The sequence below is a fragment of the Solanum pennellii genome, chromosome 4 (assembly GCF_001406875.1).
Source record: "Solanum pennellii chromosome 4, SPENNV200".
NCBI lineage: Eukaryota > Viridiplantae > Streptophyta > Magnoliopsida > Solanales > Solanaceae > Solanum > Solanum pennellii.
This window is the reverse complement of record NC_028640.1, coordinates 64,644,233-64,656,885: the sequence shown is the minus strand read 5'-3', so window position 1 is coordinate 64,656,885 and position 12,653 is coordinate 64,644,233. Positions and strand designations below refer to the sequence as shown.

General features: G+C 27.1%; 1 protein-coding gene across 1 annotated transcript; it reads left to right on the top strand.

Annotated features, from left to right (window-relative positions):
- Window positions 1-8,816: 8,816 nt before the first annotated feature.
- LOC107016256 (L-ascorbate oxidase) lies at window positions 8,817-11,312 on the top strand. Its single transcript, XM_015216743.2, has 5 exons — window positions 8,817-9,305; window positions 9,390-9,482; window positions 9,563-9,775; window positions 9,863-10,042; window positions 10,191-11,312. Exons 1-5 carry the CDS (start codon window positions 9,012-9,014, stop codon window positions 11,145-11,147), a joined length of 1,737 nt encoding a protein of 578 aa, XP_015072229.1. The 5' UTR covers window positions 8,817-9,011; the 3' UTR covers window positions 11,148-11,312.
- Window positions 11,313-12,653: the final 1,341 nt, after the last annotated feature.

Sequence of the window (12,653 nt, the reverse complement as noted above, 5' to 3'; positions counted from 1 at the left end):
CTTGGTCTCTCTAGTTCATTTTTATTATTATTACTGAAAAGGGGGAAGGGTCAGTACTTACTATTGAAAATTTCATAAAAATTATCCTACGTTGTATTATATATATATATCGTTATACAAATAACCACAATTTTTATCATTCCTTTGTTAACCCCATCTATTTTAACCACGTGGCGTGCCAATTCACCCCACCTACCTTTCTCCCGCGAGCATTGAGAATCACCAACACTGTTGACCATCGCCATTACTATAAACCATCTACGATATTTCCATTTTAAAAAAAGAATATTCTAAAAAAAAAATTAAAAAAAAAAAAAAAATCGCTGGCTATTTTCTTTTAGTTTTTTTTTTTTAAAAAAATTGAAATGCAGCGATTTTCTAATTTTTTTTTTAAAAAAAAATGGACAATCTCTCATCTGCATATAGAAAATAAAAATATTTTTAAAAAAATCTATAATAAAATAAAAAATATGAAGAAGGTAGTAAACTCACCAATGAAGCTAATGATCGGTGATAAAAAAAATATGAAGATTAACATTATATGACATTGTGGAAATATAAATAAAAGAGGTTAAAAAGTTAGAATTCTATTTGAACTCAAACATCATTTAAATTTAAATTCAATATAAAAGAAAATATTTTTGTTACCTTACTTATTCTTAATTTTTTAAAAACAATGCATATTTTATTATAAGCTATATATTTGAATTTCAAAAAAGTATTTGAAAATCAATAAAAATTTATTTTTCCTACTATTTTCTTTAAAAAAAATCTAGACAGCGGTTTTCTAAAAAAAAATTTTTTTTTATTAAAAAAAATTAAAAATCGCTGCCAAGATAGCGATTTGATATTTTTTTTTAAAAAAAAATCACATATTGCAAAATCGCTGCAGTAGCAGCGATTTTACTTTTTCCGGTGGAGGAAATCGCTGTTGTTCAAGCAATTTTGCCGTTTTGGTTAATATAAAATTTTATATATCGTTTTGAAATTTTTGTTAATATTTTATACCTTTAGGCTGCGGACTCTGATTTTTTTAGTTTATCCTTAAAACATCATATAATATTGCTTTTGGAAAAAAAGGAATTCAATTAGAAAACGCGTTAGATTATTAATTTGCTAGATATTCATGGGTATCAAATTTTATTCAAGGTCTTCATAATGAGAAGGAAAAAAAGTCATTTGCTTTATATATGTATATAAGCTTACTCGTTCCCACAAGGCCACAATAATATATTAATTAAAGAAGCATAAAAGAATTTACTAATTATATATAAATGATCGCATAATCAAATGGACCCACTTAATTATTTTATTTTTCTAATAACTTGCTTTGTAAAATTTAATATAATACATACCGGTCCGATTAGAATTCTTTGACCTAGGACTTATTAAATGCACACATACTTTGGTACTACTTGTCTACAGTTTCTCTATATAAAAGATTTACTTGACTTTGTAAATAGTTGAACCAGTCTTTAACTTATAATTGAATTTTATGTTAATAATAATAAACTTACATAATCAAGAAGCTAAGCTAAGCTAAGCTAAGAGTGACATAAAGTAACTTAAAATTCTGTGAACGCAACGTATTGTTATACTTTTTATACTATCAATAGAAATATATATGTACATAAATGTTTTTTTGATTAATAGATGACTGTCTGTCGAAGACTTCTTGTCTATCTCTACATATCAGGTTTGTGTCACACCACTCACGATCCAACCATATAATGCGTATTTTCTGTTTTGATCAAACAAATCTCACAAATTTCTCTCTCTCAAGTTATATATGCCATTATCAAACCATAAAACATATATTCCCTCCGTTTCATTTCGTTTGACACTTTCTGAATTTCGAGATTCAAACAAGTTTATTTTTTACCATAAATTTTTCATAGTTATCAATTATTGTAACTTATAGTACTTTTTACGTGGTTTACAAATATATAAATTTTATTTCAAAAGAATTGAAGATTTCATGCGCAAATTCTCGATTAAACTTAAACTGTTTGACTCTCAAAAAAATGAAAAATATCACATAGATTGAAACAGAGGAAAAGAGTATGAAGCTTGTCAGCCTAAAAATCCATCGATCCTTCGCTTTAATTTGGCTTTGTCGATGACATCTCCTACTTGGATATATCCAATAATCCTTAAATTATATTGTCCCTCAACCTTATCAATTATATGTTTGACCTAACTAAAAGACCTTGTAAAAATATTCTAGTATTACTTTTTAGCTAGGCCTATAATTTATTTAGACAACGACTTGGATTGTAAGGACCAATGCAAATTGCAATACTTTTAAACAAGACTTAAATTCTTCTAAATCAACTGGAAAATTCATTTAGTATTTTAACATACTCGACTTGATTGCAATTGCTAAAATAATAATTAATTGTATCATGAAATGATATTCAGTATTCATAAAAAATCGTGACCTGAAATAAGTTAGGCTTTAGTCTTTGTCACAATGTGGAATTTGTAGTATCTGATTAAAAGTGATGTAATATTGTAAATCACTTTTTTAATAGTGATGATGATATATATAAGTTAAATCTTTTTCCGTAAACTTTTCTCAGACAGAAAAATCAATATTTTCAATGAAAAGACTTGCGTTTGAATGTTCATGTTTGCTTACACATTGTATAAAGATTACATTGAATAAATCAAATTGCTTGCCAGCAAGCTAACAGTTCTTTTAGAAGTATTCGACTTCTAGATCGTTGAATAAATTAAATAGCTTTTACCAAAATTATAAATTACATCAAAATAATTTGCGTAATTTTTGTGATTCTTAAAATTGATAACAAGTATGATCAAAGATAGTAAAAAAAAAAAGATTCTACTCAAGCCTCAAAATAACAAAATAGAAAAATCCTTTTGTTTTGTTATCAGAGGCCAAGTTAGGAGTTCAAAGTTTGAATATATAATATTAGTGCGAAAAATATTTTAATCATCTTTTCTTATCAATCAATGATCAATCAATATATATATAAAGTTAATGAATTTGTTCGAACCACTAATCCCAATTCGATTGTCAATTTAATGCAGTCCAGTCAAACTACTGATTAGTATATTGTGGGAAAATATCTATGCATTTAAGAACAGAATAAGACAAAAATGAATAATGCGCTTCATATTTGGCTTAGAAACTGATGTTAGAGAACCATTTTTCCAAACTATGTCCATGTATTGATTTAATTATAATTAAAAATAACATGTTTGTACAAATATTAGTTAACTATTATTTGACTTAGTATCCTATAGATTTTGAGCCAGCAAAATTGCTGTAAAAATTTATATTTAATAATAAAAAATTATTATCGTTAATTAATTATCGTTAAAAATTATTTTGACATAGTAAAAACTGTTAGTGCACGGGGGAGTACATTTTTTCAAGTCAACTTTGGCAATTTACAAGCGCATTATTGTGCCATAAACAAAATGTAGGACAATACCATCCTATTTTGGATAATTTTAAGTGCATAGTTGACTAAAATAAATTGTGGTGCAGTGGTAAAATTATCTTATTTTTAATTAGAGTTTTTAGTTTGAAATTTGAGTATGGAGAAAATTCTATTAATAGCTACAAAGCGTCATCATTAAATGAGTCATGCAGTGTGCGGTTCAAATTTAATAGAGAACCCAATACGGACTCCAAAATACTGAATAAAAATAGAAGTGCAAAGTTGATCCTTTTTTTGGAAAAAAATAAAAATATCATTTCTCAACCTAGAGCTTAAGATCTAATTCCCTCCTCTCCACAAAATCGAAACCAAAAACAAAGAGTCAATATTAACATTGAGATAATGTCGTGACTAAGATGTTTGGGAGTTGAGACTCTATCAATTAATAAAAATTTTTTATGGTAAATTCACTATATCAATTATTATTTTCTTAATTGGTATGTCTAGTAAGAAATTGATAAGTAAATCGAAACAGAGAGAATAATTAATTAAGTTATGAATACTCCCTCTGTCCCTATTTACTTGTCCATATTTCCTCTATTAGTTGTTCTTATTTACTTGTCTATTTTGACAAATCAAGAAAGAACAATTTCTTTTTTCTATTACACTCTTTTTTAAACTTCTTGAAAATTTTCAAGTTTTATTCATCATTTTTAAAATCATAACTAATAACAATAAAATTATAACTTTATTATGCTAATTATTGCTATCTTAATATATGTATCATTTCTAAAGTGGACAACTAATCAGGGACAGGATTATTAATTAGTAGAGTTGACAGCGAAATTATGGACCCAAGAACGTTTCCACTACCAATATATAAGAGGGATTAAGCACACACGGTTCCCATAAATATCCAATAAGTTCAAGGATAATTTAATCATTTTAAATTTATTATGAATGCTTGTAAATTAGGACTCTCAAAATATCTCATGTGTTAGTACATATTATTTAAAATGTATGTTCAAAATATCATAAAAATAATTAATAACAAAGTTTATATTTAAAATAAATAAATAATATATAATGAGTCCGAACTTATCTTTTAACATTGCTATCTACTTTCACTTATAAAAGGCAATCAAAAATCGTTAAAAATAAGAAGACTTTGGTGTTTGGGCATATTATATCCCTTTCAAATTTTCGAAGTCTTGATTGAGAAATGACAATTAAAAAACTTTCAGATTATTTTGAATTGGGATTTGGGGTTACTATAATCTTTAATTTGTATAAAAGTGAGTTTCTCAAATTATAATTAAGGGAGCAAACAAAAATAGAGTGATCTTAGGAAGAGGTAAAAATATATATAATTACTTTTAATTTGCTACGCTGCTCTAAATTCAGCTTTTTCATGACAAAATTAAATAATTTAACGTATAATTTAGGTGAGAGAGGATTTAAAATTATTTCGAATTGAAGATATAACGTTTTAATAGGTATAATTCCTATTTTAAAGTTTCATTATTATAATTGTTAAAATAATTATTTGAAGGTACGTAGTTATATTACTTTTAAAAAGTCGTAATTCCTCTATAACTTTTCCACCAAAATGTTGTTAGAGAATATTTCTCCACTGTTTAAAGCTTCAATTAACGTTTGCTCTTTTTCTTCTTTTTCCTTTTTAAATTTCAATTTATTATTATACAAAACTTAAAGGTCAAATAATCATGTTTATAAAGACAAGGGACCAACGACCAAAAGAAAAGGATACACGTTACTTAGATGAATCTTTTTCAATCTACACCTCGTGGACATGAATAAAAATATTTTACTTTTTGATGATTTATAATATGCTCTTTTTATTTCATATTAATTGATTACTATGTTAAAATTAATTATATCATATTAGTTGATCATCTTATAAAAATTAAAAATATATTAATTAAAATTTTCTTATAAATAACTCTTGTAATTAATTCTTTTTGAAATTGTTTATAAAATTCTCAAAAAAAATTTAAGATGATTAATTAATAAAATTATAATTTTTTAAATATTATGTGCGAAATAAAAAATAATTAACTAATATAGGACAAAACTCACTATACAAAAATGGGGAAAGGGTCTGATATACCTCTCAACTTTGTCATTTGGAGCTGATATACCCCTCGTTATAAAAGTGGCTCATATATGCCCTTACCGTTATACAAACGGCTCATATATACCCCTGCCGTTACAAAATGACTCACATATACCCTTCATTTAACAGAAGTTAAAAAAATTAGTTTTAAATTTATATTTATTACTTCTAATTTTTTTTAAAAAAATTATTTAGGGGTATATATGATTCTTCTATCAAAGTTTTTTCATACATAAATTATTTTTTGACTTCTTTTATTATAATTATTTGAGTTTCTTATTCTTATTTTGTTTTTCTCTTTCATTCCTTAGTTTAAAGAGAAAAAAAAATTAAACTATTTTTTTGTGTGTATTGTAATTTAATTTCGTATTCGAAGAAAAAATTTGGTCATCTACAATAAGTTTTACAAGAATATTAGTGAAATATAAATAAATTTGATTATCAAAATAATAATTATAAATTAGTCATTGAAACAAAAAAAAAGTCAAAAAAAATATGTTTGACGAGCATTAAAATTACTCATATAGGTATATATTTTTTAGAAAAAAATAATAAAAATTTAGACTAAAATTATTTTTTTCATTTCCGTTAGAGAAAAATGATATATGTTAGCCATTTATTTACAAATAAGAATATATATGAGTTACTTTCATAACAAGGGGTATAAATGACAAAGTTGAGGGGTATATTAGACCCTTTTTCCTATAAAAAAAATATATCCTTTTACCCTCTCTGTTTACACACAACGCGGTTTCACATGGAAATCTTCCCTTTTTTATATATATATTATTCGATGTAATACTGTTTATGGCCAACTTTTCTATTTATTTATCATATCTTATATTTGTTTTCTACTCTTTTCTTAAATGTGTATTTTCAGAAAACTAAAAATATTTTGACCACCCAACTAATCACCTTCCTTTAAAACATTCCTTAAACTATAATTCTCCCTAGGGGGATATTATGTTGAGAGAAAAAATTCATTTGATTGAAAAAATCATAAGAAGTGTGATGAGTGTTTAAATGGGAAGAAAAATTATTTTGGAGAAAGAATCATTCTGTTTATAAAATTAATATTCTATTTAATTAGGAAGAGAATAAGAGAGAATTATTTAGAAAAAATGTCAATTTATTATGAAATTCATATCAAATTAGGATGAGAGAATGAAGAACCTGTTTTATGATTTGAAAGGAGACATTATTTCCTTCAATTTTTTTAAAATTTTTTTTTTACTAATTCTTTCTTCTTTTATTTTTTCTTTATGCATCTTAAATTAAAATTAAACATTTTATATATATCTATATATATGTATACACGTTCAATAATGTTCAGTAACAACATAATATTTAGTTGTTGAGATCATTTCATTATTTATGGCTACTAAAACAATTAAAAATCTTTAAAAATTTAAAGTAAAAACAAACATAACATTTACTTTGTAAAACGTTTTCAAAAATAAAGAACAGATATTATTACACTTTTTTTTGTATTTTATTATTGATAGCGTTTCACCAATTATTTTATTTTGTATATGAGAGATAGTGGGTGGGCCATTTTTTAAGCATCATAGCATTTATATATTTTTATATATAAAAATTTAAAAATAACAACACTTCTATAGTATTTAGGTGTATTATTATTGAATTTATCGGTTCTTTAATTTATTCATATTCGTATTAGGAAAAAAAAGAAGCAAAGAATTATTAAAAGGATTTCCAATCAGCAATAAAATAATACAGATACTTGCTAGTCCAATACTTATAAAATATAAATAAAATATTGGTTACATTTTTATTTTATAAATTTAAAATCTTTTAAATATTTTAAGGGACTGAAAATTTTACCTTATAATTTTATATTTAAACTAGCTATATCTAATTCCTTCTTCATTAATGTTATTATTATTTTTTCTATATTTTCTTAATGTTATCATTAATATTATTTATATCATATAATTAAATTACTCATTTTTCTTTTTCTTTTTTTTCATTTTCTATTTTCAAGTATAACCAATTAATTTGCTATTATAACTTTATAAAGATTACATTTTTCTTTCCTTCTTTTTCTTACAGAATTTGATTTGTTATTCTTAAATTTTTAGATCATCCCTTTATCAAAAAAATTGTATCTATATATTAATATACACTAAAGTTGGATGATAATAAAAGTAAAGTAACATGTCTTATCGGATAGTATCAATATTTATTTTTTTCTTAGAATATTGAATATTTTTCCTATTTTTTAATAAAAAAAGCTTGTACAAATGTATATTTCTTTCCTCATTAGTTATTGACATTTATCTAATTTCATCAAATTTTCTCTCTACTTGTCTTTTTTTTTTTTAATCCATCCTCATTAATTATTAATATTTATTTCATTTCTTTAAGTGTCTCTCTTCTCCTCTTTCTTCTTCTTCTTTCAAATAAAAAATAAATATAACTTCCCTCATTATCATCATTTATTCCTTTTTTTCTTAAAATGTCTCTTCTACCATTTATTTTCTTGTCTCTCTTTTTCTTTAACTAAACAAAAAATTATCTTAATATACTCAACTAATTGAATTCCTTATATAAATACGAGTCTTAAGTAAAGGAGGAACTCACACAATAATAGAGGGTATTAATATTGATTGGGTAGTAATTTAATCATTATTTCAAATTTTTATTTAAAAAATCAATAAAATCACTACACTTTCATTTCTCCCCACCATTTAAATAGTTACTATACAACTATGAGTGCTAAATTGACATTCAAATTATTATTTTATATTTTGTCCTTTTAAATTCGCTGACGCCGACTCATTATTTTTAGCGTCTCTAATTCAAAGTCGAACATGAAAATTTGGTTTCATTCGGCTCCTTTATGAAGATGAGTCGATAGTATTTACTAGCAATAACATAATGATGATAATCACTCAATATATATTTTCTGATGGTCAATTTTTTTTATATATATATATATATATATATCAGTAATTATTATCGTTATTTAACAATAAATTTAAATAATATGATATAATAAATTATTTATATTTTATTAATGAGAAGGAAATAAGGAATATCCTGTTGATGATCATCATGTAGACCCCATCCTACACACCACATTTTTAGTCAAATTTCTTCATTAAAAATTTCAGTATCCCACTAGCTCCTATAGCAACTATTTTTTTCTTTCAAGTCTAAGTCACCTCTATATGAAACTTCATTGCTCTTTCTTTAGAAAATTTCCAATTAAAATAGACCTTAGACAAATTACTTTTTTATTAGAAAAAAACACAAACAAAAAGAAAAACGAGTATATTACCAACTCCCATGTTGTCTTAGTCAAAATAACCTGCCATATTTGATTGACCAAGCCATTAAGAAACTACTACTATATATATAAATTAGATCCACAAACAAATCAACTTAGACCAAAAAAAGATCATAGCAAAATAACAAAGTCATAATTTTGTCAATCCAACATGGTTGAGCATAATTTTCATCAACAAACTCATAGTTTAGTTAAGTTGGTGGTACTTGTATGTTTGTTATTTCTATCTGCTAGTATTTCAGTTGAAGCGCGAATTCGTCATTATCAATGGGAAGTTAAATATGAATATAAATCCCCAGATTGTTTCAAAAAACTCTCTATTAGCATCAATGGTAAAACTCCAGGACCTACTATTGTTGCTCAACAAGGTGACACTGTTGTTGTTGAAGTTAAAAATAGCTTGTTAACTGAAAATCTTGCTATTCATTGGCATGGAATTAGACAGGTAAATTATACATCCAAAAATAAAAAAAATCCCTATTTTTTTTTTATCGATTTTTTAGTTTTATATATGTTGTAAATATTGTAGATTGGAACACCATGGGCTGATGGAACAGAAGGAGTGACACAATGTCCTATTGTGCCAGGGGATACTTTTATATACAAATTTGTTGTTGATAGGGTAAGTTTTTTTTTTTGTTTTTTTTTCCATTTAATCGAAACAACAGTAGGATTATAATGAAATGTGTTTAATTTGTGCAGGCTGGAACATATTTGTACCATGCTCATTATGGTATGCAAAGACAAGCAGGACTACAAGGAATGATGAGAGTATCATTACCTGATGGAGTTTTAGAGCCATTTTCATATGATCATGATAGGAGTATTCTTCTCACTGATTGGTACCACAAGAGCACTTATGAACAAGCAACTGGTCTTGCTTCATTGCCTTTTTCTTGGGTTGGAGAACCTCAGGTAAAAAATACTATATATATATACAACTTCAATTCGTTTGTCTCATTTTGACTTAACACGGAATTTTTAATTTGTTTCTTTTTTCAGTCAATCTTGATTCATGGAAGAGGAAGATTCAATTGTTCTATTCCAACCATAGATCCTACTCTTTGTAATGCTACAAATCCTCAATGTACACCTTATTCAATGACTGTTGTTCCTGGCAAGACTTATAGGCTTAGAATTGGCAGCTTGACTGCTCTTTCTGCTCTAAGTTTTGAAATTGAGGTATTTTTCACAATGACAACCTAACTTGCCCCGACTCTCCAAAATTGTTAATGCACACTACTTTTGGAGGATAGCATCTCAACAATTTAACTTAATAAACAAGTTTGTTTCTTTTTTTTTTTATTAATCCCATATTTTTGTGATGCAGGGGCATAACATGACAGTTGTTGAGGCAGATGGTCACTATGTGGAGCCATTTGTGGTAAAAAATCTTTTCATTTATTCTGGAGAAACATACTCAGTCCTAATTAAAGCTGATCAAGACCCTACAAGAAATTATTGGGCAAGTACAAAAGTTGTCAGCAGGAATAGTACTACTCCAAATGGTTTGGGTATTTTCAATTATTACCCAAACCATCCTAGGAGATATCCTCCTACTGTACCACCCTCGGGGCCACGTTGGGATGACGTTGCCCCCAGGATGGCTCAGAGTGTTGCTATCAAGTCCCACAAAGATTTCATCCATGCCCCTCCTCTGACATCGGACAGGGTCATAGTCATGCTCAACACACAAAACAGGGTGAACGGGTATGTACGTTGGTCAGTCAACAACGTCTCATTCAACATGCCCCATACGCCTTACCTGATCGCCCTTAAACACAACTTGTTACATGCTTTTGAGCAAACCCCTCCTCCGGACAACTATGACCAAAAGAATTACGACATCTTCAATATCGCGCCAAATGTGAATGCTACAACTAGCAACTCGATTTATCGATTGAAGTTCAACACAACAGTGGACATCATATTGCAAAATGCCAACACAATGAACCTAAACAACAGTGAGACACATCCTTGGCATTTACATGGACATGACTTTTGGGTCATGGGCTATGGTAATGGCAAGTTTAACCAATCTATTGATCCAAAGAATTACAACTTTGTGAACCCAATAATGAAAAACACAATCCCAGTCCATCCTTATGGATGGACCGCATTGCGATTTCGGGCCGATAATCCAGGAGTTTGGGCCTTCCATTGCCATATTGAGTCACATTTCTTCATGGGAATGGGAGTTGTATTTGAAGAAGGAATCGAGAAAGTTGGCAAATTGCCTACTTCTATTATGGGCTGTGGAGAAAGTAAAAGGTTCCACAGGCCTTAAATTCTATAACATTATTGTCCAAAACAGATTACCTTGGTTTAATATTATTTTGATTCTTTTGATAGTTGCCAAAAATCAAAGGCCAGTAAAAAATGTGTTCCTTTTTGTTGTAAAACCTCTACACTGTAAAAAAAAAAACAAATACAATTCACTCTTTTGCTGCTACTCATGTGTCATAATATTATATCCTTCTTTGTCTCATCATAATTTAGTTTTCAAGATTTACAATTCTTTCTGTGAGATTCCTTCCCTTAAAGAGATTTATTTCAAAAAAAAAAAAAAAATAGAAACAGTTCACATCATAAAATATAATTTTATATTGGTGAAATAACTTTTAGCAGTAACAAGTAGGCATAATAACAAAAGAGTGCTAAAACTTTTACAATATTACTTCATTGCTATTGGTCTAATGTCGTCGGTATAGCCTTTTGGAACATTTACAGAAGAGTGTTAATTACCTCTAAAAAACATATTTAGCGATATTTAAACGACGGAAAATGGCCTAAAAATATCGTTGAAGTATTAGAAATGGTACAAAATTATCCTCCATCCACCTATTGGCTCCAAAATACCCTTTTCATCCACCTATTGACTCAAAAATACCCTTGTCGTCGACCTTTGAATTCAAAATTAACCACTTATTTGATGATTTTAAATTTAAACTATTTAAATATATTTTTAATACACGATGCTCAACTATTTATTATAATTTAACTTATTAATATAGTTTATTAATCAATCTACTACCACCCATTGATAATTAAACCACACCCAATTAATAAGCCCGCCCCATTACTAATGCACAACATGAAAGCTACTACCAATGAGTGTTTCTAAAAAATTTGAGGTGAAGGTATCTTTAGAAGTACATTATCATACACTATACAATAAAATTCGCGTCGAGAAATAATAATCAAGAACGAAAAATTATAGCAACAACCGATTTTATTATTTCAAATGCGAGTTTTACAATCTCTATGATTTTCTTGATTCGTCTTTTCAAATATAAATTCAAGGGTTTTAATTTTTGAATCTCTGATGAACCTGAACTTGAACTTTATCTTGATCTTGACTTTCATTTGAATTCAAGGGCTTCGAGCTTGTTCCTGAATTCGATGGTCTTGATCTTGATCGTTCTTGAACTTGAATGCTTGAATTCTTAAACTTGTAGCTTTGTCGAGAATTAAATGACGTTTGTACTTTGAATTTTCTTTAGCTTCTTGTTTAGAATTCTTGGTTCTCTTCTTTTGAATTATGAGACCCCTATTTATAGTTTTAGAATAAAAGAGTTGAGATTGGAACATGAATCCCTTTGGCCAATCAGATTTAAGTGAAATATCATATGGACTTTATGGAGCGGAGTTTAATTAAATTCATATTTATCTGAATTTCAATAATTAAATCAATTATATTAATCCACAATATTTATTTGGACTAATATATTCATTAATTTAATATAATCCGAACAACTTTATAAATTTATATTTAATAAATTTTAAGTGACTA